General features: G+C 39.8%; 1 protein-coding gene across 2 annotated transcripts in view; it reads right to left on the bottom strand.

The window, feature by feature from the left end:
• The window catches only part of MOSPD2 (motile sperm domain containing 2), a 53850-nt gene extending 26416 nt beyond the window's left edge, over positions 1-27434 (bottom strand). For both annotated transcript variants that reach the window (XM_047075918.1, XM_047075917.1), the window contains exons 1-7: positions 27323-27434; positions 27093-27162; positions 10377-10532; positions 8199-8285; positions 6835-6989; positions 4074-4134; positions 1585-1623 (exon numbers count right to left, since the gene is read on the bottom strand). In XM_047075918.1, the coding sequence (XP_046931874.1) occupies positions 1585-1623; positions 4074-4134; positions 6835-6989; positions 8199-8285; positions 10377-10532; positions 27093-27162; positions 27323-27331 (577 nt within the window). In that variant the 5' untranslated portion in view covers positions 27332-27434. The remainder of the gene's footprint in view (positions 1-1584; positions 1624-4073; positions 4135-6834; positions 6990-8198; positions 8286-10376; positions 10533-27092; positions 27163-27322) is intronic.
• Positions 27435-27520: the final 86 nt, after the last annotated feature.

Raw genomic sequence — 27520 nt, 5'->3', positions numbered from 1 at the left:
AACAAACCCACAATTATATGGTCAGTTAATCTTCAACAAAGCAGGAAAGAATATCCAATGGGAAAAAGATGGTTTATTGAAGAAATGTTGGGAAAACTGGACAGCTACATGCAGAAGAATGAAACAGGACCACCTTCTTATACCATACACAAAAATAAATTTAAAATGGATTGAAGACCTAAATGTGAGGCCCTGAAACCATAAAAATCCTAGAATAGAATACAGGCAGTAACTTCTGTGACATCAGCTGTAGCAACTTTTTTCTAGACAGGTCCCCTAAGGCAAGGGAAATAAAAGCAAAACTAAACAATTGGGACCACACCAAAATAAAAAGCTCTGTACAGCAAAGGAAACAATCAACAAAACTGAAAGGCAAATCATCTGCTGAATGGGGAGAAGATATTTGCAAATGACCTATCTAATAACGGTTCGTATGCAACATATATAAAGAACTTCTAAAACTCAACACCCAAAAAACAAATAATCCAATTAAAAATGGGCAGAAGACATGAATAGCCATTTCTACAAGGAAGACATCCAGATGGCTAACAGGCACATGAAAAGATGCTCAACATCACTCATCATCAGGGAGATGCAAATCAAAACGATAATGAGATACCACCTTATACCTGTCAGAATGGCTAAAATAAAAAACACAAGAAAGAGCAAGTGTTGGTGAGGATGTGGAGAAAAAGGAACCCTTATGCGACGGTGGGAATGCAAACTGGTGCAGCCACTGTAAAAAAACAGTATGGAGGCTCCTCATAAAGTTATAAATGGAACTACCACGGGGCGCCTTGGTGGCTCAGTCGGTTAAGCGTGTGACTTTGGCTCAGGTCATGATCTCATGTTTCATGGGCTTGAGCCCTGCGACGGGCTCTGTGCTGACAGCTCAGAGCCTGGAGCTTTCTTTGGATTCTGTGTCTCCCTCTCTCTCTGCCCCTCCCCTGCTCCTGCTCTCTCTCAAAAATAAATACACGTGAAAAAAAAGAAAAAAATGGAACTACCCTATGATCCAGAAATCACACCACTATTTACCCAAAGAATACAAAAACGCTAACTCAAAGGGATATATGCACCCTGATGTTTATAACAGTATTATATAATCACATTAGAGTTGGTAAAGAATGTTTTTCAATGCTTTAACAATTTTTTTTTCACCACAAAATGTATCATGACTGTCTTATTAAGTGACTATAGCAATTTGGAGTGCATTTCAGATTCATCCCACCTTCTTCCTCAATGCCCGAAACCCATGAGAAAACCTAGCCAAGGCCTATGTTCTGTGACATACCCCATCCGTGTGTGACAAACTGAGGCTCCTGGCTCTAGTTTCACCTGAATGGTTGAACATCTTGATGCTGTTTTTAGAGAAGACTAATGTGTATCCCCAGAGCCTGGGGCTAGAATGTTAACTGAGTTTGCTTAGGAATCGTCTTTGAATGTTCCAGCTCCGGCCTCTTAAAGAGCATACAACAAGCAGGCACAACGTAAATTTTTTTTAAACAACCACAGAAATATGGCTACATTGGGAAAAAGGAAATCAGACATTTCGTTTTAGCGAAGTATAAATAATATACTCACCATTCATTATCCAAGGCATATCAAAGATCACCATTTTTGCTTAAAGACAAAAAAAAAATTCAATGAATGTGATTTAGTATCACTATAGTATTATCACTTATACCTGGCCTAGAAAAAGCTGGTGATCTAAATGTAACTAAACACTGAGCTGGTTGACTCAGTTCTGATTCGGTGACGTGTGAGTGGTGCTCAAACCAAATTAACTTCTCACTGATGAGGGGCCCGCTCAGGGTGGCTTTTGGGAAATCAACAATGCGCTATCATTGTCCTTTGGCAAACAGTCTGTTCTTTTGTTCATTTGTGGCTTTTAATGTTTGCAGAAAGGTACAAAATAAATAAGTGGGTAAGCGGAGTCTTTGGATGTGGTATGTCATATTAGTGCCGATGTACAGTGAACTTTAGGAATGACCTCAATGTAATTTATTGGTTCTGATAATTTTCTAGAGATTACATTGTAAAACCACTTACATGTTTTCCCCTCACCCCAATTTTAATGCATCATTATGTTTTAAGAAAGGCAAATTACTTATACTTTTCTTCATATTATGAGCCCCAGGAAGCCAATAATTCCCAAAGTATACAGAAGTATTATTTGCATATTTAGAAGACCTAAACGGCCCTATTAACAATTACAAGAACCAGAAATCACAAAGGGAATTCTTGATACCTAATTCATTCTATTCCAAATGAATCAAAATGTAATTTCATTCCTCTCTGAGCAGAGAAGCTCCTAGAATGGTTATATTAATGTAGGACAAGTAAAGTACATGTAAGAAACAAGGTATCTTCAAAGAGGTACCCTGGAGCTTAATAACCTCAGTCTTCATCTGTGATATGCCTAAAAAGATCTGGACTTAAGATTTTAAGAAATAATGGTTGTATTTCATGACAGATTTTGAAGCATAACCAACTTAAGATTCTATAAAATTTAATGTCTGCAAAATTCCATTATGTAGGTAAAATACATGCATTAACCTCTACTTAATTGGAACGAAGTGTTTCAATTCATCTTTATATAGACCCATGAATTCATTAATAGTTTTCTCAAAAGAATCTTAGATGTGTTTTATAAGGTAATAATGGTATTTATACTATTGATAAATGGCTCTTCACAAACTTAGATATTTCAATAAACAAGTGGATATTTTATTTTCATGTTTTACATAAGAGGAACAAACTAATCATATGGGGTAGTGACGCTCCATTGACCACTGATTGGCACTGCTCAGTAAAATGAATCGGGGTACGTGGTGGATGCAGGAAGAATTCAGAAGGAATGGCAGATCCTCCAGGTTTCCCAGACCAAATAGTCTCTTTACCTAAAAAGGTTCATGAGGACCCTCTCTGAAGACATGAGAGCATAGGGGTAGGAGTGGCAGTGATCCTCGAAATCCATCATGCTTTTTGTCTGTTCCTTACTTCACATTAATAATAGGAAAGCACATCAAAGTAAGATGATTTAGGGGTTTTATGCTTTTGTATCACCTAAGTCATGAGTCCCCAAAGGCCCTAATTATGGTATCTGCCAGGGGTGTGCCCAGGCAGACCTGTGAGTTTCCATTTTCTGATATCCTTGTTGTCTCTCTCCTGCGTTTTTTACTTTGAGCCCACTGGAATTCAAATATATGACTGTTGGGGCGCCTGGGTGGCTCAGTTAGAAGCATCAGACTCTTGGTTTCAGCTCAGGTCATGACCTCATGGTTGGTGAGTTTGAGCCCTACGTCTGGCTCTGTGCTGACAGCGAGGAGCCTGCTTGGGATTCTCACTCTCCTTCTCTCTCTCTCCCCCTTCCCTGCTCTCACATGCACACGTGCCCTCTCAAAATAAATAAGTAAACATTTAAAAAATACATAGATATGACTATTTATGTGGGATAGTGTCTTCATTTCTCCAGAGGCAAACCACCATATAAATCCAAGAAATCAATGAATCAAAATGGGTACCTAAGATTTACGTGTTCTTCATTCAGGTAATTAATGCAAGAATCACAAAAACAAATTCTAAATTAAAATGTAGTCTACTGTTTTCTTAATGATAGTTTTTAAACAGCAATTAGTAATACAGTGTACTTTATGCATGAGTACTGCTTATCACACATATACTTTATTTATCAGTATTGTTTATCTGTTTCTTGCACGTAAGAAGTTCCATATAATAAATATCATTTTAAATGAGTTTTTCATTGAAAGATGAATAAAAATGGGAAATCTTGGAAATAAAGGTATGTTTTATGTCCCCATGTATGTGTGTGTTACAGGATGCCATATATACAGTTTCGAATTTAAATTCTTAAAACTGTAAAGGACAATGATTATGAAAAATTTCCTTTATATCTACTACGATACGCACTTAAACTTCTATGCACACATTTAAGTTCTTCATCAGAATATAAAACTTCAGGTATTAAAGTCTATAGTAACATAAAGCAATCTCAGTCACTGTCTATAGTTTCTATACATTATATTTTTATAAAGGAGTAAGTTACTTACAGAGGTATTTAGGGTAATAAACCTTAAAGCAGTTGATGATAAAGCGCACAAAGTCCATGTCCTAAAACACAGATTATACATTTAAAGCTTTAAGACTATCCACATTAGGGAGCTTTAAATTGTACACTTCCAAAGGTGATAAACTATTAAATACAAATGAGACAATTATTAAATTGTGTAAAAAATAAGCTCATATATAAATATATTCCCAGAGGTTAAGGTTTTAAGTCATTAAGCTACTTACAATAATCAGTCCTAATATCGAGTGAAAGAATTCAGACACTTAAACATCATTCATGTTATTTCCAACTAGTGAGATATGCAGGCTAAGGTAACATGGCATTACAAAGGAGATCGAAAGCAATCCCTACAGAGAAATTCTAAAAATCTGTTGAACAGTTAAAGAATTACTGAAACGAGCATACCGTTTACAACTTTACTACTTGCAATGATAACACATATAACCTATCGATTCTGGTGTATTTGCTTTTTACACCTAATTTCTACACCTTGTAATAGCTTTAGTAAAATACGTTTTATCAATCTCTTACACAACAGCTAATCTGATCATACTGGTGTGCTGTATGTACTTCACTGCTAACTTCTTTCCTCTTATTTAGAGACCCAGAGGCAGAATTTTTTAGTTTACATTCGAGTGTTGTTCATGGACTCCAATCCCTGGAAAACTTTATGAACATAACTGTCTGTTGCTTCTCCTGCACCAAACACAGCCAGCATGAAATTTCGTTATGAGGGTTACTATTCACATGGATCGTTTCATTCCGTGTCATTCCCTGGCCGCAAGCTGATTTACTAATCCTGACTGGCCAAGTTAGAAGGGCTGTAGAATGAAAGATAACTGTGCAAATTTAAATCCATCAGTTACTGAAAGGTGAGCTGTCCCATAGATGAGTCTATAAAGTCATTCCTAGCATGTGAGTTAGAGTATCTTTAACTTCAGCAAACTGAAAAGTAAGCACCTTTAACTATCTTCAGTATTCATTATGGAATAAACCCTAGTATATAATGGTAACTTTATAACTAATCGTTATATCCATTGTGCACCGAGGTAAATAATTTGTATTTAAGAGTCAAAGAAATATCTCGAAATAACGAGTTATATAAAAATTTGGTTACCTGTATATGATCTGTGGCCCCCAGAGACTCTGCCAAAAGTCTTTATCTAAGATTCTTGCTTTCATCTTTTAAATGGATAGCCTTGCATATAAAATCCCAAGTTACTGCTAATTCAAGTGGATTCGATGGGATGCCACTGGTGAAGTATATTAGTGGGTGCTACATTAAAAAGCTCCATGAAACCTGGTGCTCTGCATTCTGTGAGGATGTCTTCAAGGACTGTTTATTATCTTGTAAAATGTCCTCCCTTTGGGGATCCAAGAAATACTTTTCTTTCTAGTTCAAGTATCAGGAATGAATACACTTCTCCTAAGACACTGGTTTTAAAGTGTGGCCACTGAATAATTTTAAATGATTCCATTTCTTTCAGGCAGGCCACTGAAAGACTGAAGCCCGATTAGTGGCCCAACTCTAACAAATAACTTTTAGCTTTTTTTGCCTTGTAATTCTGCATACATGTTTATAAGCCAACTTAAATCCTTTGTGAATCATGAGGAAGTCATAAATAAAAATACCTAAATTAAGGGACACCTGGGCGCCTCAGTTGGTTAAGCGTCTGTCTCTTGACTTCAGCTCAGGTCATAATCTCACGATTTGTGAGACTGGGCCCTGTGTTGGGCTCTGTGCTGACAGCTCAGATCATGATCTCATGGTTCATGAGTTCAAGCCCTGCATCAGGATCTTCGCTGACAGCATGGAGCCTGCTTTGGATTCTGTCTCCCTCTCTCTGCCCCTCCACAGCTCACACTCTGTCTCTCTCTCTCTCTCAAAAATAAACTTTGAAAAAAAAATTAAAAAAAAATAGATTTCCAGAAGTTAACCACCAGGCAATGAGTACAAATATGTATACTTTAAGGTTCTTAACATACTTTGCCAAGTGGATTTTCGAAAAGGTTTCAATGTCGCCCCAGGGAGCTGTGTGGATGCTCCTTCACCGCTACCAGAAGGAGCTAAGGTTTGAACGTAAGAGACAACAACAGCTATGATAAATGTGCCAAAGTAGCCCCATCACCGCTGAAGGGTTCGTAGTTACCGCTGAGGTCACGCAAGGACCCCAATTAAAGACTGGTGGGTTTTACTTATTTTTTAAGCTTGGCAAAATCCCCTGAAGAAAACGGGTCTCCAAAGCTAACCAAATCAAACAAAAACCCCAACGAGGTGACCAATTGCTGTATGTGCAAAAGTCAGGTGAGCACCTCACAACTGCCAAGCATCGTGTGAATCTGATGGTATTAAAGAAAGCATACCTTACTTCACTCCCTATTTGAGTGTATTACTCTGTGCCAGGCACAGGGTTACGTGCCGCAGGATATTAATTCTGACAGAAGAGTTCACTGTTACCACTTCTGCTCATGACCCTGCCAGCCTCGACGTCCTACCTTGACATTGTGTGTATCAGACGAGGAGCATTCCTAGGAAGTACACAGTTTCAGTGCCAAACACTGAAGCAAATTTATTTCTCCACAAATCCTATTTCATGTCTGACTTCACTCACGATACGGAAGGCAAAAAATAAATCCCAAACATAACTTGATTAGCTCAAACTTGCAGCGAAGTCTGGTCGGGAGGAGTGGCAGGGAGAACATAATGATAAATAAGGCTTTGGAATTAAAGAAATGCTTACTATGCTATTTATTCCAGTTTCTGACAGGTCAAACATCACTGTTACAGGTTTCCCATTTTCTCTTTTAGCATAACGTTCCAACCAGAATGCGATAAGCTTCTTTTTGTCCAGTGTGGTTTTATGGTCTTTTATGTGATACTTCACCCTGATCCAGACTTTTAACAGAACACGGGATAAAAATAAGAAAAATATTTGTCATTATATTATTTTATGCATATATCATTCCTATCCCTTGACATTTTTCTTCATTTACAATAAATTTTCTTTGTCACGTTAAAAACATCGCTTCCTTCTTTTCAACGGGAAATAGCGTGCACTTGGGAACCTTAGGGAGAAGCAGAGATGTAAACTATTCTCCCCTCGTAGGAAATAAACAAACTTCCCTAGTAAGTAAAGGGGAAGAGAAAATACAACAAACAATATTTGGTAATAACCTAAAAGTACTCTTCACCTTGCTTAACCAAAAAGCAAGCCAGTGGTTCTCTGGAGCACTAGAAAAGACCTTCCATGCGGAGCAGCAGCTTAGACAGAGGCCGGAGTCCAGTCAGGGCTGGGAGCCGCAAACCACTCAGAGCACTGTGGCTGGGACAGGCTGTGGCGAGTGCTGGGAAGAAGCGCTAAGGAGACAAGGGCTGGGCTAAAAGGGCTCCCAACGAAATGCTAAGGTAGCTGGGGCCCGGGGACGGTGTGGGGTCACCACTCCTCATGGAGAGGCAAGGTACTTGAGATCACCCAAGGGGACTGTATTGCTGTAAAGTAAAAGACGCCAAGCAAGGAATGAAGTACGGGACGCATGTGGAAAGGACAGCGGAATGACAGGAATGAGGAATGAAGACAGGGAAGGAAGGACTGCCAGCGAAAGGAGGGAAATGCTAGAATACTGTTAAAACTGGACCAGACTGCATGCCGCATAGAGGGCAAGCAAGCCAAGTACTCAGGGTGCGGCTCTGATGTTCTTGCCAAGTCCCAGCCTTGGCACCAACCAAGCTGGATTTAGGGTCGGGGCGGGGGGGGGGGGAGGGAGAGGGGTAACAGGGGGGTCACCGGGACAGTAGGGGTGGTCCTTACCGCTCCTCCTGCTATAGCAGATTTCACAAGCTAAGGGGAGAAGGTGGGGGCGGGGCCTTGAAAAGTCCATTCAGCAACCCTTAGCGACTTGAAATTTGCCTTTACCGCTTTATCATAATGCCAACAGACCACACAATGAAGTGTCTGACGCTGTGTCAACATGGCCCTAATGATCCCCAATTGTAAGGAACTTGATGTGTGGTACATACGGAGAAGGTTCTGCCTGTTATTAATTCAGCTGACATAAATTCATCTCAAAATCTTGACAAGCCAGTACGTCAATTCAATATACTTACACAACTTGTTGCCTTCTTTGTCATAACCGTGCAGATAAATACCACCTATTTCCAATAACCATCTGGGAATGGAAGATTCAGTGAGGTCTAAAAAAGGATAAACCTGATGAGTAACTTTAACTTAGGAGCGTTTTAAAAAGAAAACTTACAATGTAGGGGCGCCTGGGTGGCTCAGTCAGTTAAGCGTCTGACTTCAGCTCAGGTCATGATCTCACGGTTCGTGGGTTGGAGCTCCACATGGGGCTCTGTGCTGTCAGCTCAGAGCCCACTTCAGATCCTCTGTCCCTCTCTCTCTGACCCTCCCCTGCTCATTCTCTCTCAAAATAAATAAACTTAAAAAAAAACTTATAACGTAAAGGTTAATGTTATATAGTAGGTCTGATACAAAAAAAAAAAGACAAGCTTATTCAGACATCTGGAAAGAATCTCTGGCAATAAAAAATTTTGTTCCTTACTAACTAAACAAACCAACTAAAGACATGGATGAGAGAAATGGGGAAAAATCCATTTCCCTTGACACATCAGCCATTATTATATGGACACATTTCCATGTTTTGGTTGTTTCATATAATAACTGTCAACAAATACTATCACTATTGGGACAATTTCAAGATAACATGCTAGTAAATATCCACATTATAGTCTCAGAATTGATTTAAAAAATCACTATGGCTTCTCTAGTAAATTATTTTTCTGTAAAGTTTGATATCAAGTAGAGTCTAACACATTTTATAATCTTAGGGTGAGTGGAAAATACTTCAAAAAAAAAAAAAAAGCTAGATCCTTTAGCAGGACAAACAAAACAAGGTCTGCCCAGTCTGTAATGAGGGTAAGAACCAACACAGCAAGGCAGCAAATGCCAAGGCTTTTGTTTCATTCACCCTGAGAACTTTCCAAGATTCATTACCTTTTTTCTGTACCATTTACCGTATCTCTGCTATTTGCCACTGGAAACTAGCAGTTCTATATAAGAAAAAACTAATGTTGAGTTTTAAAGTTTATTCTGAACTTAAATAATTTCTATTTCTTTGCCTGAATTTTAAATGCATCACTGTTCATTGAAATGACCTACAGTTTTTACATTTCCAATCAAACTATCTCTTAAATACCACCCTCTGCCTCCTGGATTCTTTCTACAAGTATGAAGACTGGGGAGCATATCTGCTCTGGATTTATTTGTTGACTTTTTTTCTTAACTTTCCAGACTCACTCACTCCAGAGTTTGTTACTCTCAAGGTCAGGAAATCCTTCTCAGTACCTCATCAAAACCAGTAGTTATGGGGGCACCTGGGTGGCTCAGTCGGTTAAGCGTCCGACTTCAGCTCAGGTCATGATCTCACGGTCCGTGAGTTCGAGCCCCGCGCTGGCCTCTGTGCTGACAGCTCAGAGCCTGAAGCCTGCTTCGGATTCTGTGTCTCCCTCTCTCTCTGACCCTGCCCCGTTCATGCTCTGTCTCTGTCTCAAAAATAAACAAACATTAAAATTTTTTTTTAAAAAACCACAGTGGTTATGCCATATTCTTTGTGTTAAATTTTTAGGACAGAAATCATGGGTAATTTTCCTGTGAAGGGTGCTTCATCTACTTGGAAGACTATTTAAAAACCCCTTCCAGGATTTAAAACCCATTTTTTGGGGAAAAATGTCCATCTAGAATTGGGTCTTGAAATCAAGAAGTTAAGCAAAGGCTGCTATAGGCATCCTTGGGGATAAGCCTGTTTTAGGGATTCCCCCAATCATTTAGTAATGCAACAGGGAGCACCTATTAGCACAAGGAACTCAGGGACAGAGAAAGACAATAAGGCAATAATGAAAAACAAAAAACAAAAAAACCCAAACTAGGAAAACAGTATCTCCTGACCTCTAGGCCTAGTAGTGAAGATGCTGTCTTGCTATTGTTCAATGGTACCCAACTAAATAAGCGCAGATTAACTCTGTTCGGGGTCAAAGAATCTGAATGTAACTTTGCTCTCCAGTGATCTCATTTCCCTATGAATGATACTGCTTTTAAGACATTCATAAGATGCTCCCCGTCAAAGTGTCAGTGGGTTGTCATAAAACACTCTATTTTGGTGTTTTTGATGATTGCCAAAAATATCTGCAAATACACTATTTGATAAATGTAAAACTAACACTTATGCAGGGCACAGTATATTGTCGAGGTTAAATTGAACAGCTTACCGTTGACAGACATTTCTTTCCTCCACTGAAAACTCTCATCAAGCATCTTCAGTGTTTCATCGACATTATTATGCCTCCAAAGTAAGTAACTTTCAACCCAGTTATCATCTTGTTGTAGCCTTTCAACATCACGTGGATCATATTTATCTGACTTATCTAAGGAAAAACAATAATAAATGGCCAAGTCAGATAAATTCTGCACTGAGGAATACCAAACGCTAATGCCAAAGGAGAAGAAAGATGTACAAGACAAGGCTAAGCTCCAGAAGATAGCTACTTGAAGGGTGCAGTTCAGATGAAAATGCAGTTTAAAGGATTGATGGCATTTGTAATTGAGAGGAGAATAAAGTTATCCAAAGATGGCAAGTTTACTTTAAATGTGCCACAGTAGAATTAAAAAATAAGACCACAGTCAAATATTTTGCTGTTTAATTATGTTACCTGAACTTGAAATCCTTACCCTAGTCAATGAAAAGATGAAGTTTTTTATGTAAAGAAAAAAACTGTGCTTAAGAAGACATTTGTTTGGCAATACTTGTTGAAAAAATGAAATACAAAATGGAAAACCGACCACGTGTGCAGCAGTCAACGTTTCCCATAATTGACTGGAGTAACTGTTTCCAATAATTTCCCATCATCCACCTGCACATGTGCTATGGTATCTTCCACATTTTGGTCCATTTTTCTGTAACTGACCCGTGTCTCCTCACAACCACCTATGCACATCCAGGTTCTGCCATTCTGCAAGACTTCTTTCAAATGCTTCCTCTTCCACAAAAATTTCCCTGAGCCCAGAAGTAATTCCTTCCCTCCTGGGAACAGCTACAGGCCTTAAACTGGGCTTTTTTTTTTTTTTTAAAGGCATTTAGCATGTTTTCGTTCCGATCAGAGTTACTGGCATACATGCTGTATCTTCCCACACAGGGACTGTGTGTAGCAGCACCATCTATCCATTTTAGGAGTCCTCCAAAGCAGACTACACTGGTGCCAATGAAAAGGCCTCCAGGAAACATTTGTTGGGCGAATCTGTTCCTTCTCTATTTTTATTATCTCAGCTAATGGTACCCTCCCAGGGGCCCAAGTGAGAACTTCAGAAAATTCCCTGGCTCCTTCATCTCCATTTTTTTTTTTTTTGCATCTGGTTAGACTCTAAGTTTTATAGATTCTCTCTCCTCGCTATTTGCTCTGCCTTATTTCAAGTCATCAGAGATAACAGCCAAAAGGGCAGGAAAATACAAAGTGCATTCAAAGACTCTTCATTGAGTCTCAATTTCCTTATCTTTAAACTGCTTTAGACGATCACAAGGTTGTGTGAAGATCAGATGAAAATGTATACGAGAAAGTACTTGGGAGCTTAAAGCACTATAAAATGCAAGATTAGACCATAAACCATGCACTTGTACAGTGTCACCTTGGAGGTGGTTTTCAATATCTGGACTCTATTTTTCTAATCTATACAATGACTGGTTCTGTAGTAGGTAAACTTTGGAAAATGCTTTTTAGCTCTGCTACTCAAAGATTTGTCAGTATTCAAAGTACAAATTTTCTTTAGTTCTGATTTATAAACATGAGCCGGATATGAGAATTTACATGGTTTAGCCTCAAGAGGCCCCTGCGAGCAGGTGTCCCCTGAAGAAGCACCATCCAGTCCGGCCACTGGACAGCCCTCTCCACTCAACCAATACAGTGTTTTCCCTGAAATGACAGGCTGACTTCTTCATTTCCAAGAATATTTCTGCCAAATACCCAAGTCTGAATAACTACAGTTTACTCGCCATGAAAAATGTGACTAATTCAGGTGGCAACTTGAACACGCAGGAGTGGTTAGTGTGTGCGGCCCAATTTTGTCACACAGAACGTGAAAAGGACATGTACTGAGGGGCCAAGCCTTAATAAAGTTGACTGCTTCATCAGGGACTTTCTAAAACAAAATTGGCTTCTGCTTTTTTTTTTAAATTGCGAGCACCCACAATGAAGACTCCAATGACCCCTCGTCTTGATGGGCACTGAGGAGCCAGCACTTTTGCCCATCACTGCTTCTGTGTAATCAGCTCAAATGTCAACAAAGTGATAAAGACACATGGCTTCTCAGTATTGTTATGAAAACAGTTGTGACCTCACAGGTTCCTGCAGAGTCGTAGGCATCCCCAAGGGTCCAAAGACTAAACTTAGAACCACTTACCTAGAACAATGTGGCAAGCGGTAAAAACTCAATAAATACTAGCCGCGGGGCGCCTGTGTGGCTCAGTCTGTTAAGCGTCTGACTTCGGCTCAGGTCATGATCTCCCAGTTCACGAGTTCGAGCCCCGGGTCGAACTGTGTGCTGACACCTCAGAGCCTGGAGCCTGCTTCGGATTCTGTCTCTCCCTCTTTCTCTGCCCCTCCCTTGCTCATACTCTGCCTCTCTCTCTGTCTCTCTCTCAAAAATAGATAAAACATTAAAAAAAAATAAAAATATTAGCCATAATAAGTATAAAACATTATTGTTATTATCATTATTACTACCACTGTTGCTATTACCACTAGGGATACCATAAAAGAGACAGTGCCTGTTACTAAGAAATTTAAAACGGACTGCTTTTGAATAGCTTTTAGGGATGCAGGTCTCTGAAGTTAGAAATCTCTATGTTAAAATGACTATTATTATCAGAACATGTATTTGCTTGTGAAATGCTTGTTCAGTATTTACCCCTAGACAGACGCAGAAAAGAGAGAGCAAGGAAAAGATGCAGAAGGAAAAGATTGGGGAGGGGGTCCCGTGGTGGTGGTGGGAGGGAGAGACGTGGAAAAAAAGTCCAGCCAGAAGAGGACAGAGAGGAGGACTGAGGCAAGAAGGGAGGAGAGAGAGAATGAGAGAGAAAAAGAGAGTAACCTGGGCATTCAAGGGAAGGAAAACCTGGCCTGGGACTGCAAGGCCACGTGTAATAAGTGTGTTGATGACAACATAATTTGCTGCTTTCAAATACTGCACCCGGGCAACTGAACCTGCAAGTGTGAGGTAGTTTTCAGAAAACTAGTCCTCTGGCAAAAAGAGACGTTACAGGAATAAACTAAAGGTGTACACTCAAAAGGAAACTACAGCTCCCAAAACACATATTTGTGTACGCACATGTCTGCCCCCCACCTACTCAGGACACTGTTTTGAGAGACTTTTACCTCTTGATAATTAAAGCATAAAGAGGAAAAAGAGATTAGTTTTATATACATACATGTATGTACACATATGTATTCCCATAATACCTTTCATCTTTCTGTGAACCACTGAAAACTTTTATCGCAAACCAACATTAATCTTGGGTGGTGGGTTCTATTTATTTATTTATTTATTTGAGAGAGAGAGAGAGAGAGAGAGAGAGAGAGAAAGTACACACACTCGAGCAAGGGAGAAGCAGAGAGAGAGAGGGAGAGAGAGAATCCCAAGCAGGCGCCGCACTATCAGGGCAGAGCCCGACACAGGGGCTCAATCTCATGAACCACGAGATCATGACCTGAACCGAAATCAAAGAGTCAGGCGCTTAACTGACGGAGCCACCCGGGCACCTCTAGAACTGTGTTTTAAAAGTTAAAAAACATGAAAAAACATCTCGCCAGATTCAGTATACAGGGCAGAGTGATGGAGTCTGAAGACCCATGGTACTAAAACTACGTAGAGGGACCGAGCCAGCCGCTCTAGGCCTGATTTTCTTCTCGGTGAAATAGAGATGAGGTCTGTCTACCCATCGTCCTATGAAGATCAAGAACATCCCCCAAAGTTTAAATAATATATAAATGAATTGTGATTAATGTAAGGTAGAATTATACCCATGAATAGAAGACTAAATTCTCACTGACCTATTAGTCAGTTGAGAAAATCTTAGAAGTATACTGTAGTGATTATAAATGTGCCTGCAGTTTAGATAAAGGTTGGAAAAAATACAAAAGTATTCTGATAATGAAAACTAGAGAACAGTGATGAACTGGACAGCATAATGATGTTCAAAAGCAGCAAATACATAGCTGTGAAACATTATAGTAATTTAGAACCTCTTATTTCTCCAGGACTTGGAGAACTGACCAACTTGAAAGTCCTGGTAGGGCCCTGGAATGGCATCTGTATTAGCTGGACCATTTCTACTGGCTGGACTGCGTTAATGTCAACAATGGGAGCCATCAAGCTGAAATAACAAAATATTCCCTTAAGGCCATCCTCTGTTAGTAGGCCGCAACCTACCCTAAATCTCTGCTTTCCTATGAAGCTATGTGGTGAGAGACTGAGAAGCAGGTGATCTCTTAAAAAAGGGATTAAGCCACTGGCCTACACCAGTAATTCTCAAACTTCAGCACCAGTCAGGATCACCAGGGGGGCTTGTTTAAAAAGGAATTATTGGACCCCACTCCCAGAGTGCCTAATTCATGGGTGGGAACCAAGACTCCATATTTGTACCAAGTTCATACAGGATGCGGACACTGCTGGTCCAGAGACCAACATTTCGAGAACCACCAGTCTATTACAGGTGCGGGCAAGCTTTTGGTAAAGGACTAGATGGTAAATATCCAAATACCTTAGACTTTCAAGGCCACAGATGGCTGCTGTTGCTGCCTTTTTTTTTTTTCCCCAGCAACCCTTTAAAAATACAAAAACCATCCTCAGCTGGAGGCCTATAGAAAAAACTTTGGTGGGTTGTAGAGAGGGGAGGAGCTTTCTATCTTAGATGAGATATACCTTTGTTTATTTATTCAGGTCTTCTTTTGATGTTTAGTAATATTTTATAATTTTCTCAAAAAAAGAAAAAATGTTGCAAATGTCTTCTATTAGATTGAGCCAATAATAACAAGAAAGGCAAACTTCATACCTCTTATTTTCCTTGCCATACTGGTAACTAGGTTATTTTATATACTCTAGAATTTTAGAAATAATAGTGAAGATCACTGTCTTGCCCTTGACTTTATGGGAAGTATTTTCAAGTTTCACAATTAAACGTAACATTTGCTGTAGGTTTTTAGAAGATACACTTACAGAAAGTTTTCCTTTGCTAAAAGTTTTGCCTGCTTTATATAAAGTTGAATTATAGCCAGTGTGGTTTCTATCTTTATTGAAATAAACATTTTCCCTCATTTTGTTAATGCATACATATTTGTATTTGCTCAAATAAGTATGGAAAAAAGAGAAAACAAATTCAGTTAGATCAAGGGAAAAGGGAAGGGACTGATGAGGCACATGAGGTGAAAGATGTCTGATGTTTACCTTCTTTTTTATTTTGAGAGAGAGCACATGGGAGGGGCAGAGAGACAGAGACAGAGAGAGAGAGAGAGAGAGAGAGAGAGAGAGAGAGAGAGAGAGGGAGGGAATCCCAAATAGGCTCCTCACTGTCAGCATGGAGACCAAAGCAGGGTTCAAACTCACAAAACTTGAGATCATGACCTGAGCCAAAATCAAGACTCAGATGCTTAACCGACTGAGCCACCCAGGTGCTCCACAATGTTTACCTTTTTATGTGATTTTTATTGGTGAACTGTACCTAGTCAAAAATTTTATTGGAAAGCATTTTTTTAATGTGGTAAATTCCTCTGCTGCATTTTCTGATCGTGAATCATCTTTGCATTCCTGGGACCAGCAAAACTGCTTGGGCCTCATGTGTACGTGTGTATCTCTGTGATGGGGACAGTGGTAGAAATCTATGGCTCCCAACTCAACTTCTTGAATACTCACTGATCTATTTATGTTTTTTACTTCTAATTGAGACAATTTGAGGTCATTTTTCTTTTCTCCAGAAAGCTTTGCACTTACTCTAAGTTTTATAACTTACTATGATAAGGCTGGTGATTGTATTCTCTCAGGATTTTTAAAAAACTCTCCACCACATCTATAATTCTGTCTGCTGTTTGCTCCCAGTGTAAGTCTTTGCATTCATCCCTTTCTATTAATCAGGCATCCTAGGTTTGTCTGTTTCACCAGTCCTTTCAAAAAAACAGCTTAGGGCACCTAGGTGGCTCAGTGGGTCTGACTCTTGGTTTTGGCTCAGGTCATGATCTCCAGGTTCGTGGGTTTCAGCCGCGCATGGGGCTCTGCACTGTCAGCATGGAGCCTGCTTGGGATTTTCTCTCTCTCCCTCTCTCTCTCAAAATAAACAGACAGACATTAAAAAAACCCAGCTGAAGTTTATTCTACTATCTTCTTTCCTATACCATGAATATCTGCTCCTATTGCTTTCCTTCTACTTTCTCTGTAAATTTATTCATGTTCATTTTGTAGCTCCTTGAATTGAATCTATTGCTGATTTTTATGGGGGCCTTGTTTTCTAATGAATGAATGTAAGACCACAGATATTCTGCTCAGCTTTAACTATTTAATAATTTCCATTGTGATATCTTCTTTAACCAATGGTTATTTAGCAGAGGTAAGAATTACACACATTACTGGGAAGTTGTTAACCCGTGGGTTATTTAAAGGTATGTTATTTTCGTTTCCTAACATATGATTTTTGAGTACCTGTTTGACTTTTTTTCTTTTCCTCTTGTGTTTTTTTGGGGGCTGAAACCCGGGATTTGTGGCTTCTAACATAGTTGCCTAATGGCATAAAAACACGGTGCGTGTGACCTAGCTGCTTTGGAATTTCTGAGACTTCCTTTATGACCTAATATGTGGTGAATGTTTGCAAAAGCTGCAAGAGAACAATTTTCTTTTTTTTAAGTTTATGTATTTATTTTTGAGAAAGAGAGCACAAGGGAGGAAGGGACAGAGAGAGGGGGACACAGAATCTGAAGCAGGCTCTAGACTCTGAGCTGTCAGCACAGAGCCTGATGTGGAGCTCAAACCCCCAAATTGCGAGATCATGACCTGAGCCGAAGTTGGGTGCTTACCGACTGAGCCACCCAGGTGCCCCTATATTTTCTAAAGTGTATATATTCTCTATTGGGCAGGAGAGACTATACATTTATACACACACATATACATGTATGTATCTATGATCAACTTTGCTCGTTGTGTTAAATGAAAGTCTAAAGTCTTGGGGAGCCCAGCTAGCTCAGTCAGTAGAGCATGTGACTCTTGATCTCTGGGTCATGAGTTTCAGCCCCAGGTTGGGGGTAGAGTTTGCTTAACACAACAAAAAAAAACATTTTTCATAAAATCTAACATCTTAAGGCCTTCTTGCCTGCTTGTTCTGTGTATTTGTGAAAGGTTTGTTAAAACCATTCAACATGTTTGTGGATTTCTTGAATTTCTCTCATAATTCTGGGAGCGTTCGCTTTATGTATTTGAAGGCTATATGGTGAGACACTATTTTATGTTGTTAATTCCTAAATGCAATACCTTTTCAGGGTTCCATTTATCAACAGTAGAATCCCTTTTGAAATGTACTGATGTTTTTCATTCTAAATATTTCATCTAACAAAAGTGCAGCCAACACAGTATCACTTTTGGTTAGTATTTGTTTTGGACACTTTTTTCCATCTCCTTATTTTCAAGTTTTCTGCATTAATTTTAATAAATTTAATAAATTTAGTGTTTTGTAAGTAGAATGCAATTAAGATTGTAAAAATCTGCTCTGTTAATAAGTATAAATTGGTTTACATTTATGGTAAGGTGATAAAGTTGGGGTTATTTTGCTGTCTTACTCTCTTTTCTAGTTCCTATGCTGTTTTTCTCCTTTCACACTTCCCGCTGGAGAGATTCACCTTTTCATCCCTCCATAGCTTGGAAATTAAATATTTATTTCTGGAGCTCAGTGGTTACCCTTATTTGAAATATTCACATTTTATTGACAAAATCTACAGTTAATTATCTCTACCTTCCTTCTAAATAATTCAAGTCCTTCCAACCTCCCTACACCTGCTAATACTGTTAAAAATTTTTTTACTATTAACATTTAGTTTTTTTTTCTTTACTGATTTATTTACCCATTTCTTTGCTTTTCGTTGTTTCTGGATCTTTCTGCCTCTTTCTGGGTTCTATATTCTTATTCATGAAGTAGTCTAGTATTTTTTATTAGAGATGGACTGTCATTCTTTGCATATCCTAAAAGAATTTACCCTCACCTTTGACTAAATATTCTAAATGGGCAGTTACCTCCCTTAGCATTTTCAGGAAATTATTTCACTGTTACCTGGCATTAACTGCTGCTGAGGAGAAATCAAATAGCAGTCTGATTTCTGTTCCTTTGCAGACAATCTGTCACTTCTTTCTGGTTGTCTGATTTTTTTTCTTTGTGGTGTTTTGACAGTTTCACTATGATATGCCTAGGGAATAATTTCTTTTTCCTTCATGATGCTCAGATCTTATTATGCTTTTTTAACCTGAGGATTTATTGTTGTTTTAAGTTTTTTGAGAGAGACAGAGAGAGAGAGAGAGAGAGAGAGAGAGATGGAGAGAAAGAGAGAGAGTCCCAAGCAGGCTCCACACTGTCAGCGTGGAGCCCAGTGTGGGGCTTGAACCCACAAACCGTGAGATCGTGACCTGAGCCGAAATCAAGAGTCGGATGCTTAACCGACTAAGCCACCCAGGTGCCCCACACCAGAGGATTTAATGTCTTTTTTAAACTCTGGCAAACTGTCAACTATTTTAACTTCCAACAGCACGGTCTCTTTTTCCTTCTGGAAGTCCTATTAAATGTATATGGGGTTTCTCATGTCTTTTATTTTCTCTTACACAGTTCTGATTTTTTTTTCCTCCAATGATCTGGGTATAGAGTAATTGCCTGTACAATAACTTAAAAACTGTCTATGAATGTCCTATGTCAGTGAATATATAGCAGTATAATGGGAAAAGAAAATCTTCTGCAAGTCATGGCCCTACTACTATATATATAATAAATATATATATATATTATATATATACAAAGTAACTAATTATATATACATGTTATATATATATAGTATATTATATAAATATATATATATAAAACTAATTATATATACATAAAGTAACTAATGTCAAACACGTTCTATACATACATGCCAAATCTCTAAGGTCAACACAAATTCTGCTGAAAACAGTTTGGATTGAAATGCAGCAAATTTTTCTCCTCCCTTTCCTGGATGAACAACTGCAAGGGGGAAAAAATTATAATTTCTGTGAGCTCTACTCTATCTCCTTGAGATCTAATCAAACCAAACTCGAATGAGAGATTAAAATTTTCAGCGATGAAAAATCATTCATGCACTCCACCACCCAGAGGACACAGATTTGGTAAACAGACCCCTCTTTGCATGCAAGCTTTTCAAATAGTTGACTAAATACAAGCGACATATTAGGAATGACAGTGTACTAGTCATAGTCTCTAAAGGTGCATAACCTCACTAAACATTTGGGATGAACATATATGAAGAAGAGAAGGTATCAACAACTTAAAGAGATGAGTTAAAAAAAATATTTGCCAAGCACTGATCAAAGTTATTACTGAGAATAAAGATTCACAAATCAGCAGGTCTATCAATTCCCTACCCCATCACCCATTTACCGCTCAAGTCTCCCTGCAAAGTTACAACCTTATATTCTCCACGACAGGGGCTTGGTATTTTTAGATATGGAAAACAAGGACAAAAATTGACAAACTCTTAAAATCTTTTCCTCTTATTCTGATCATGACAACGTTAAAATGTTAACCTTGAGAATGTTATAAATGTGGAACAAAATTTAAGAAACTTCAAGTGTCTATATGCCTACCTTTTAAAGGCCTCCACTCTTGGAGGTTAATACATAACTCATTAGTTATGAGGACTAATTAATCTGTGGTCTCCCACCATATGCTAGCTCGAAATGGAGCTGGGGTATTGCAGATACAAAGATTCTCTCTCCCTCTCTTTCTCACCCGCCCACCCCCAAGAAATTCCAAACTAATCTAGAGATAACTTATTGAAATTAGTGAGAGCTGGTAAGGTTTTTTTTTTTTAATTTTTTTTAACGTTTATTTATTTTTGAGACAGAGAGAGACAGAGCATGAACAGGGGAGGGGCAGAGAGAGAGGGAAACACAGAATCTGAAACAGGCTCCAGGCTCTGAGCTGTCAGCACAGAGCCTGACGCGGGGCTCGAACTCACGGACCGTGAAATCATGACCTGAGCCGAAGTCGGACGCTTAACCGACCGAGCCACCCAGGCGCCCCATGGTTTTTGAATTCAATATCAATGTAAAAAAGTCAAATGTACTTTCTGCTAACCAGAAACAATCATTTAGAAAATTCTTAAGAAATACCATTTAAACAACCACAAACACATAACATGTAAGGTATCTGGGAATAAATTTAACAAAAGTGACTTAACTTCTATGGAGAAAATTATAAATCTTTCAACAAGGAAGTGTTTAGCAGAGATATACCACGTTCTTAGATAGGAAGACCCAATCATGATGAGGTCAAGTCTCCCAGAACTGGTCTTCTGATTTAACACAATTTCATTCAAAATGCCAATGTCAGTTGTGGGTTTGTTTGTGTTTTTTTGCAGAAACATGATAGGCTGATTCTATAATTTACATGGAGGAACAAAGGGCCAAGAAGAGCCTGAAGAAGTGATTTTCACAGAAGCAGAAACCAAATGGCCCATAAAGATAGGAAGAAATGCTCAATCTCACTGGTACTCAAAGCAAGGCAATTAAAACCACAATGAGCTATCCCTACACCCTAATCAGATGGGCAGCAATTAACAACAAACACACACCAAATTGTAGAGTGGGGAAAAACAAGGGCATTCACAAACTGCTGGTTTAAATGAAAACCGGCGCAATCACTTTGGGAAACTGTTCAGCATTACCGAATAAAGTTGAACAGGTGCCTCATCTATGACCCACACATTTTGCTGTTGGGCACAAACCCTAGAGCAGAAAGTTCTCAAACTTCACGGTCTCAGGACCCCTTTAATACTCTTGAAAATAACTGAGGGCTCTAAAGAGCTTTTTAGTTTATGTGGATTATACACGTAATTACTCCATTAAGTATTAGAACTGAAAGTTTTACACATGACAACACAAAAGCACATGTTCTATCAGCTGTCAGAGCAATGACATCATCACATGCCATGTGACCTCTGGAAAATGCCACTGTATGCTTGTGAGAGAAGGACAGTGAGAAAGGAAAATGATGTTTTGGTGTTATTGTAAAAGTAGTTTTGAATTCTCAAGCTCCTTGAAATGGTCTCCAGGAACTACAGTTCCTGGGCCAACTCTGAGAACTGATGCCTTAGAGAAAGTCTAGGCATCAGAGATCTTTAAGACTCTTTGGGCTGCCTGCGTGGCTCAGCTGGTTAAGCGTCCGACTTCAGGCCATGATCTCGAGGTTCGTGAGTTGGAGCCCCGCGTCAGGCTCTGTGCTGACAGCTTGGAGCCTGGGGCCTGCTTCGGATTCTGTGTCTCCCTCTCTCTCTGCCCCTCCCCTGCTTGCACTCTGTGTGTGTGTGTGTCTCTCTCTCTCTCTCTCTCTCTCTCTCAAAAATAAACATTAAAACATTTTTTTAAAAAAAGAATGTTTGGAGCAGCACTGCACATAGTAGCAAAACTTAGATACAACCCCAAATCCATCAACTGGTATTTTCATTCCATGCATTATTACACGGGTATAAAAAGGACTCAAGCACACTTACGTTTGATAATACGGATGACTTGTGAGTTAGAGAAGCGAGTCATGGAGAAATACATTCATCTTCTAGAGTTTAAAAACAGGTAAACTTAATAAAGGACTGATGTGGAATACGTCACAGGTGGTAAAGCTAATGAAAAGCAAGAGAATGAATAACAGCAAATGCAGGACAAGCAGCTGCCCCTGAGTGGCAGGGCTGGGGGTACACAGGAAGTTCTGTTTCTTTGGCTGAGTGGTAAGTGTATAGGTGTTTATTCTATTCATGATTTATACAATCTGTACTTAAAAGAGATTTCAAATTATAAAAAATAATAAGCCAAGACAGGGGCGCCTGGGTGTCTCAGTTGCCTAAGCATCCAACTCTGGATTTCGGCTCAAGTCATGATCTCATGGTTTGTGAGTTAGAGCCCCGTGTCAGACTCTGGGCTGACAGTGCAGAGCCTGCTTGGGATTCTCCCTCCCTCCCTCTCGTTCTACCTCTCCCCCACTTGTGTGCACGCATGCGCTCTGTCTCTCAAAATAAACTTAAAACAATAAGCTAAACAAAACAAAAAATTAAAGGACTAGAAAATTATCGGAAAGAAAATTATTTAACAGCAATGAAAGAAAGCACAAAGGAATGGATAATTTTGAATACATTCAAAAAATGAAAAAAGTGAAAGTGAAACAAACAAGTCCAAACCAATTTTAAAAGCCATAGTGATGAAAAAAAAATTGAAACTACAAATCGATGTAAATATATGAAAAGTAGGTTACTCTCACTAGTAACCAGATGCAAACTAAAATAACCATCAGTTAAGAAATGATGACACTACACATGGGGAAGGCTGTGGGAAGACTAACACTTTCACACGTGGTGGTGGGAATAAATCTTGGTGTGACTTCTGGGGAGGAAAAGTTAGCACGCAGATGAAGTGTCTTAAAAACAGTCACACTCTTGAAACACCAATGATTCTACTTCTAGACATGAATCTTTTTTTTTTTTTTTAATTTTTTTTTTTCAACGTTTATTTATTTTTGGGACAGAGAGAGACAGAGCATGAACAGGGGAGGGGCAGAGAGAGAGGGAGACACAGAATCGGAAACAGGCTCCAGGCTCTGAGCCATCAGCCCAGAGCCCGACGCGGGGCTCGAACTCACGGACCGCGAGATCGTGACCTGGCTGAAGTCGGACGCTTAACCGACTGCGCCACCCAGGCGCCCCTAGACATGAATCTTAAGGAAGCCACCTGAACTACCGTACAAAAAGCTGTATTAACAACTGGAAAGAATCTACATATCCAAATAGGGAGTATTGAAGATAAAAGAAAATTATCTTTTACTTAGGGGACTAAGTATTAAATGTTTACTTCATCCATATGGGGAAATAAATTTGATCGTGTCAATAAAACAATGCAAGCCCTAAAAGTACACACACAATAGCCTTTTAACTACTTTTTTAATGCATGGAAAAAAAAGACCAGAAAAAAACTGCATCTACTGTTAGCAGAGCCATCTCTGGATGGTAAGCTTATGGTATGACTTTTTGGTATGATCCAAATTCATTTAAATAAACTCACACATTTGGGAAGTCAAGAAACAAAGCTAAAATAAGAAAACCCACCAACCTTTCAAATGTTCTCCAAACTCACTTGGGTACACACACTTTACTTTTGTTCAAGGCTCTCCATGGTACATTCCCACTGTTTTTAGCGGATGTGCTCACCGCCCCCCGCCCCCCCCCCCCCGCCCCCCGACTAAAGCTCATCAAAGCGGACTTTCCATGGCTTCCCCAACATGCCCTGCGCCTTCGCACTACAGCTCAGACTATTTGATCCATCTGGATCACTTTCTCCACCGGGCCAAGTTCTACCATCTTCCAAAGTTCATGAGAAACACCACGTTTTCTATGAAGTTCTTTTCTCACTTTGTGCTAACCCAATCACCCCGACCAGATGTGATCTTTTCCTTGTCTTTGACTTCTACAGAAATTTTAACACCCTTATTCCTCTTGACACAATTTGCCTGAACTCTAATAGTTAGCCTCTTTTAACACCTCTACTGGATTGTAAGTTCAGGAAGGGGCTCTATCTGTCTTCAGTTCTTTTTCTAATATTGACACACTGCTTCCCAGAAATAAGCACATAATGAGTATTTGAGGAACCAAATAAATTACTGTCACAAGGGAGTAGTCTCTTGCCTTGGCCACAAGAAGGAGGAAGACAGAACGGGAAACGTTTCTTATTTGAGACTTAGCGTGGAATTTCTCACAGAAACAATGACAGAAAAAAGGACCATTTGTAATGCATGAAACAATTATGGACTTTTATTCTTTTTGCCAGCCACAAATCTATCCATAATTGGTAACTTAATTTCCATGGAAACAAAAATGTGCTTGGTATTCCCAAGAACCTACCTCCAAAAGAGTTTCTGGAGTACAGCCAGTGCTTAAAGTGACATATTTGCAGATAATATTTTCCTTTAGGAAAAATATCACATTTGTTTGCTAAAGTCAGCCTTAAGTCTCTTATGAAAACATTGCTAATGATAATAGGGTGAAATGAAAGAGATAGAAGAAAAGTGCCTGTTCTCTAAGCACTTGAGTTAATTTCTAAAAAGTAAACCTGAAAGGGCAAACACAAGCAGATCAAAAACCCCTTTTTACCACTTTCCTACTTTTCCTTTACCTGATGCAGTATCTCAGGAAACTCAAACTTTAGAAAATCTTTAAAGATTTTTATTTTTCCTTTCCCGTGCAAGTCTTTAAATTAATTGAATTAGTATTTACAACAGCTGTGCAAGATGCCCCACTCACACGTCACGTGTATTCACACATACCCAAGTGTGTATATTTAAGGACAAAACCCTGCCTATAAAGTGTTTTACTTTGAAATAATGCTTGTCTTTATGAAATGTATTATGAGGGCTGTTCTTTGTCAGATTTTGGCGGGGGTGGGGAGCCAGTTCAGACTACTCATAATGCAGACTTGGATTAATCTCCCCATGTATACATTTAAGCATTGCTATATTGAGTATATATTGAAAACTGTGTTAGGTATACTGAGGTGAGTCAGACCCTGCCCTCCACGTCCACAGGTTGCCCTAGACCCAAACACATTCCATCGGACGAAATGAACAGTAAGCGAGTAAACAAATGAACATGATAATTACAGGTTATGGTAAGAGCTGTTTAATAATCAGGAAAGGTCTGTCAGAGATATTTAAACCAAGATGGGAAAGAAAAAAAAATGGTCCCAGCCATACACACTATCTGGGCACGAGCCTTCCAAACAAAGAGAAGTGGAGAGCTCCCGAGATAAACACAGATTCAGTCTGTTTGAAGAACATAAGAGACGCAGTGTGGCTGGTCGTGTTTTTCAAACTGTGGGTTGCATAGGTTGTGATGTCAATTTTGTGGGTCACTGCACCAGGGAGTCGTAGGTTTTCAGAATAAGTATTCTTGAATGAACTTTTGCTTCGGTTATGTGTTCATGCGTAGTAGATTGCAAGATGTGATATGTTTCTGACTGTGGGCAGTGGTGAAATCTGTACTAAGCGAAGAGAGTAGTTACGGATTAGGATGGGGGGTGGGCAGCAGCTACAGCATGCAGGGCCTTGCTGTGTAGGCCACCATAAAGAACCGAGATTTTCATTCTAGACACAGTGGGAAGGTACTGAAGGGTTTCAAGTTGGGGAGTGACACGATCCAATTTGACATGCTGGTGTTGCCAAAGATTTTCACTGTAGTGAAATTGAGAAAACTTGAGCACAAGCCCAGGCCTAGCCACTAACACCAAGGATTTGGAGCAAATCACTTAATCCCTCTAGATCTTTCTTCATTTTAAAAATGAGAAGGTTGGACCAAGATGACTTTTGAGATCTTGTCTATTGCTACATTTTTCTGACTACATACACACACACACACACATACATATCCTGCTTCCTCCTTTGGGTGAGTACATGGCTATTGGGGAGCCACGAGCACATTAGGTCAAGTTCTGGATTACTTCTTAAAATATTATAAACCATGTGACTGTAAGAATTACATCTCTACAGAAAGCAATTTTAGAATTATCTCTTTACTGGAACCAGCTATATTATTAGACATGAGATCTCTGGGCTAAAAGTGAATCGAGTGCTTTTGCAACTCTCTAGTGCAAAGTTTGGGATGTGAAGAAAATTGACAGGGAGGATGAAAAAAGATTTACTGACCAGGTTATTTGGAACACATTTCCTTATTTATTCTAGGTCATCAACTGACATTTAATCTAGGGCAGTCTAAAGTTGCAGAGAACCTCTGCTGAGCCCTCAAGATGCAGAAGCTTAACCCCTTCCACAGCAGTCAAAGTGATTATGCAGACAAAACAGTTGTTAAGAGCTTGCAATAGGTTAACCCCATGGTAGACAGTTTGATATATGCTTTTTCAGTTAATCCTCCTAACGTAATTATTCACGTTTCACAGATATGGAAACCGGGGCTTAGAAAAGACAACTAAGCTATTAAGTGGCAGAGTCAGGATTCAAATATTTATTCCACGTTTATAACACATTATCCTGTAAGTTTTTAAAAATGACTGTACAAGGATTAAGCCATCAGTTTCAAGTATCTGGGACATCTGTTCAACCACATGAACACATAATATTCAACCAATGAATCAATTCTGGACTCACAGGTACTTTGCTAGGTACAGTGCGGGATGACAGAGAACTTGTTCCAGTACTGGAGGGTCTGCTCCGTGGGTAGCATACTGGGTAGTATGAAGTGGAATTAGGCCAAGTATCCAAGGAATTTGTATCCCCAATTAAGTACACGTGAATAGCATTACGGCAGTTTCCACGTTTTTTTCTCTATTGTTGCTGGTGAAAGGTCAGCACAGAAACTGTGCACTGTACGGTGTCACCCGTGCCGTGGGCCTTGCAAGTGTCCTCCAAGTTCCATAAACTTGAGATGCTAGAAACTCACCAATTTCCAACTTACATTAACCCTTCAGGAAGCAATGGGCGTATCACCTGCCCCATTGGAGCCACCGTGCATGGGATGTTAGAAGAAAACCTTGGAAACGTGCACGGCCTCATCCCTGTGAGGGTCGAAAGGGTCCCTAAAGCCTCCCACAGAGACGCCCGCAACACCTTCGGAAAGTTGGGGACGCTCATTGCCTACCTGCCTCAACACCGAGAACGCGGTACCCACCTGTCACATAATCAGCTTCGAATCTCCGTCGGGTCTCAGAGACGAGCTTGGCTTTATTCTGGGTGTGACACTGAAAGGGAGACACGAAGGGACGCTTAGACACCACGCACACCATCCCGCTTCCCTTCAGCCCAGCCCACCTGCACTTGGGGGCACGGCCCCCGGACTTCAGAGGAAGCTTCCGGATCTGGGGGGGGGGGGGGACGGCAGCAGTGCGGTCGGCTCCTCACCTCGGCCATGGTCGTGCTCGTGGACGTGATTTCGATTGCCGTGGCCACTTCCCCACCTGTCCGAATATCTCATCACTGGCCGGGAGGGCCGGGAGGTAGAGAGGGAAGGGCGGGAGGTGGAGACCGTCGCGTGACACCGGGAGGCGGGCGGAAGCGTCGCCGCGCTGCCCAATCTGATGCGGCCGCTTGGGTCTGGAG

This window comes from Lynx rufus, unplaced genomic scaffold (genome assembly GCF_022079265.1).
Source record: "Lynx rufus isolate CCGP_SWC_20201006 ecotype Redwood Valley unplaced genomic scaffold, mLynRuf1.p SCAF_14, whole genome shotgun sequence".
Lineage (NCBI taxonomy): Eukaryota > Metazoa > Chordata > Mammalia > Carnivora > Felidae > Lynx > Lynx rufus.
This window is presented reverse-complemented; position numbering and strand designations above follow the sequence as displayed.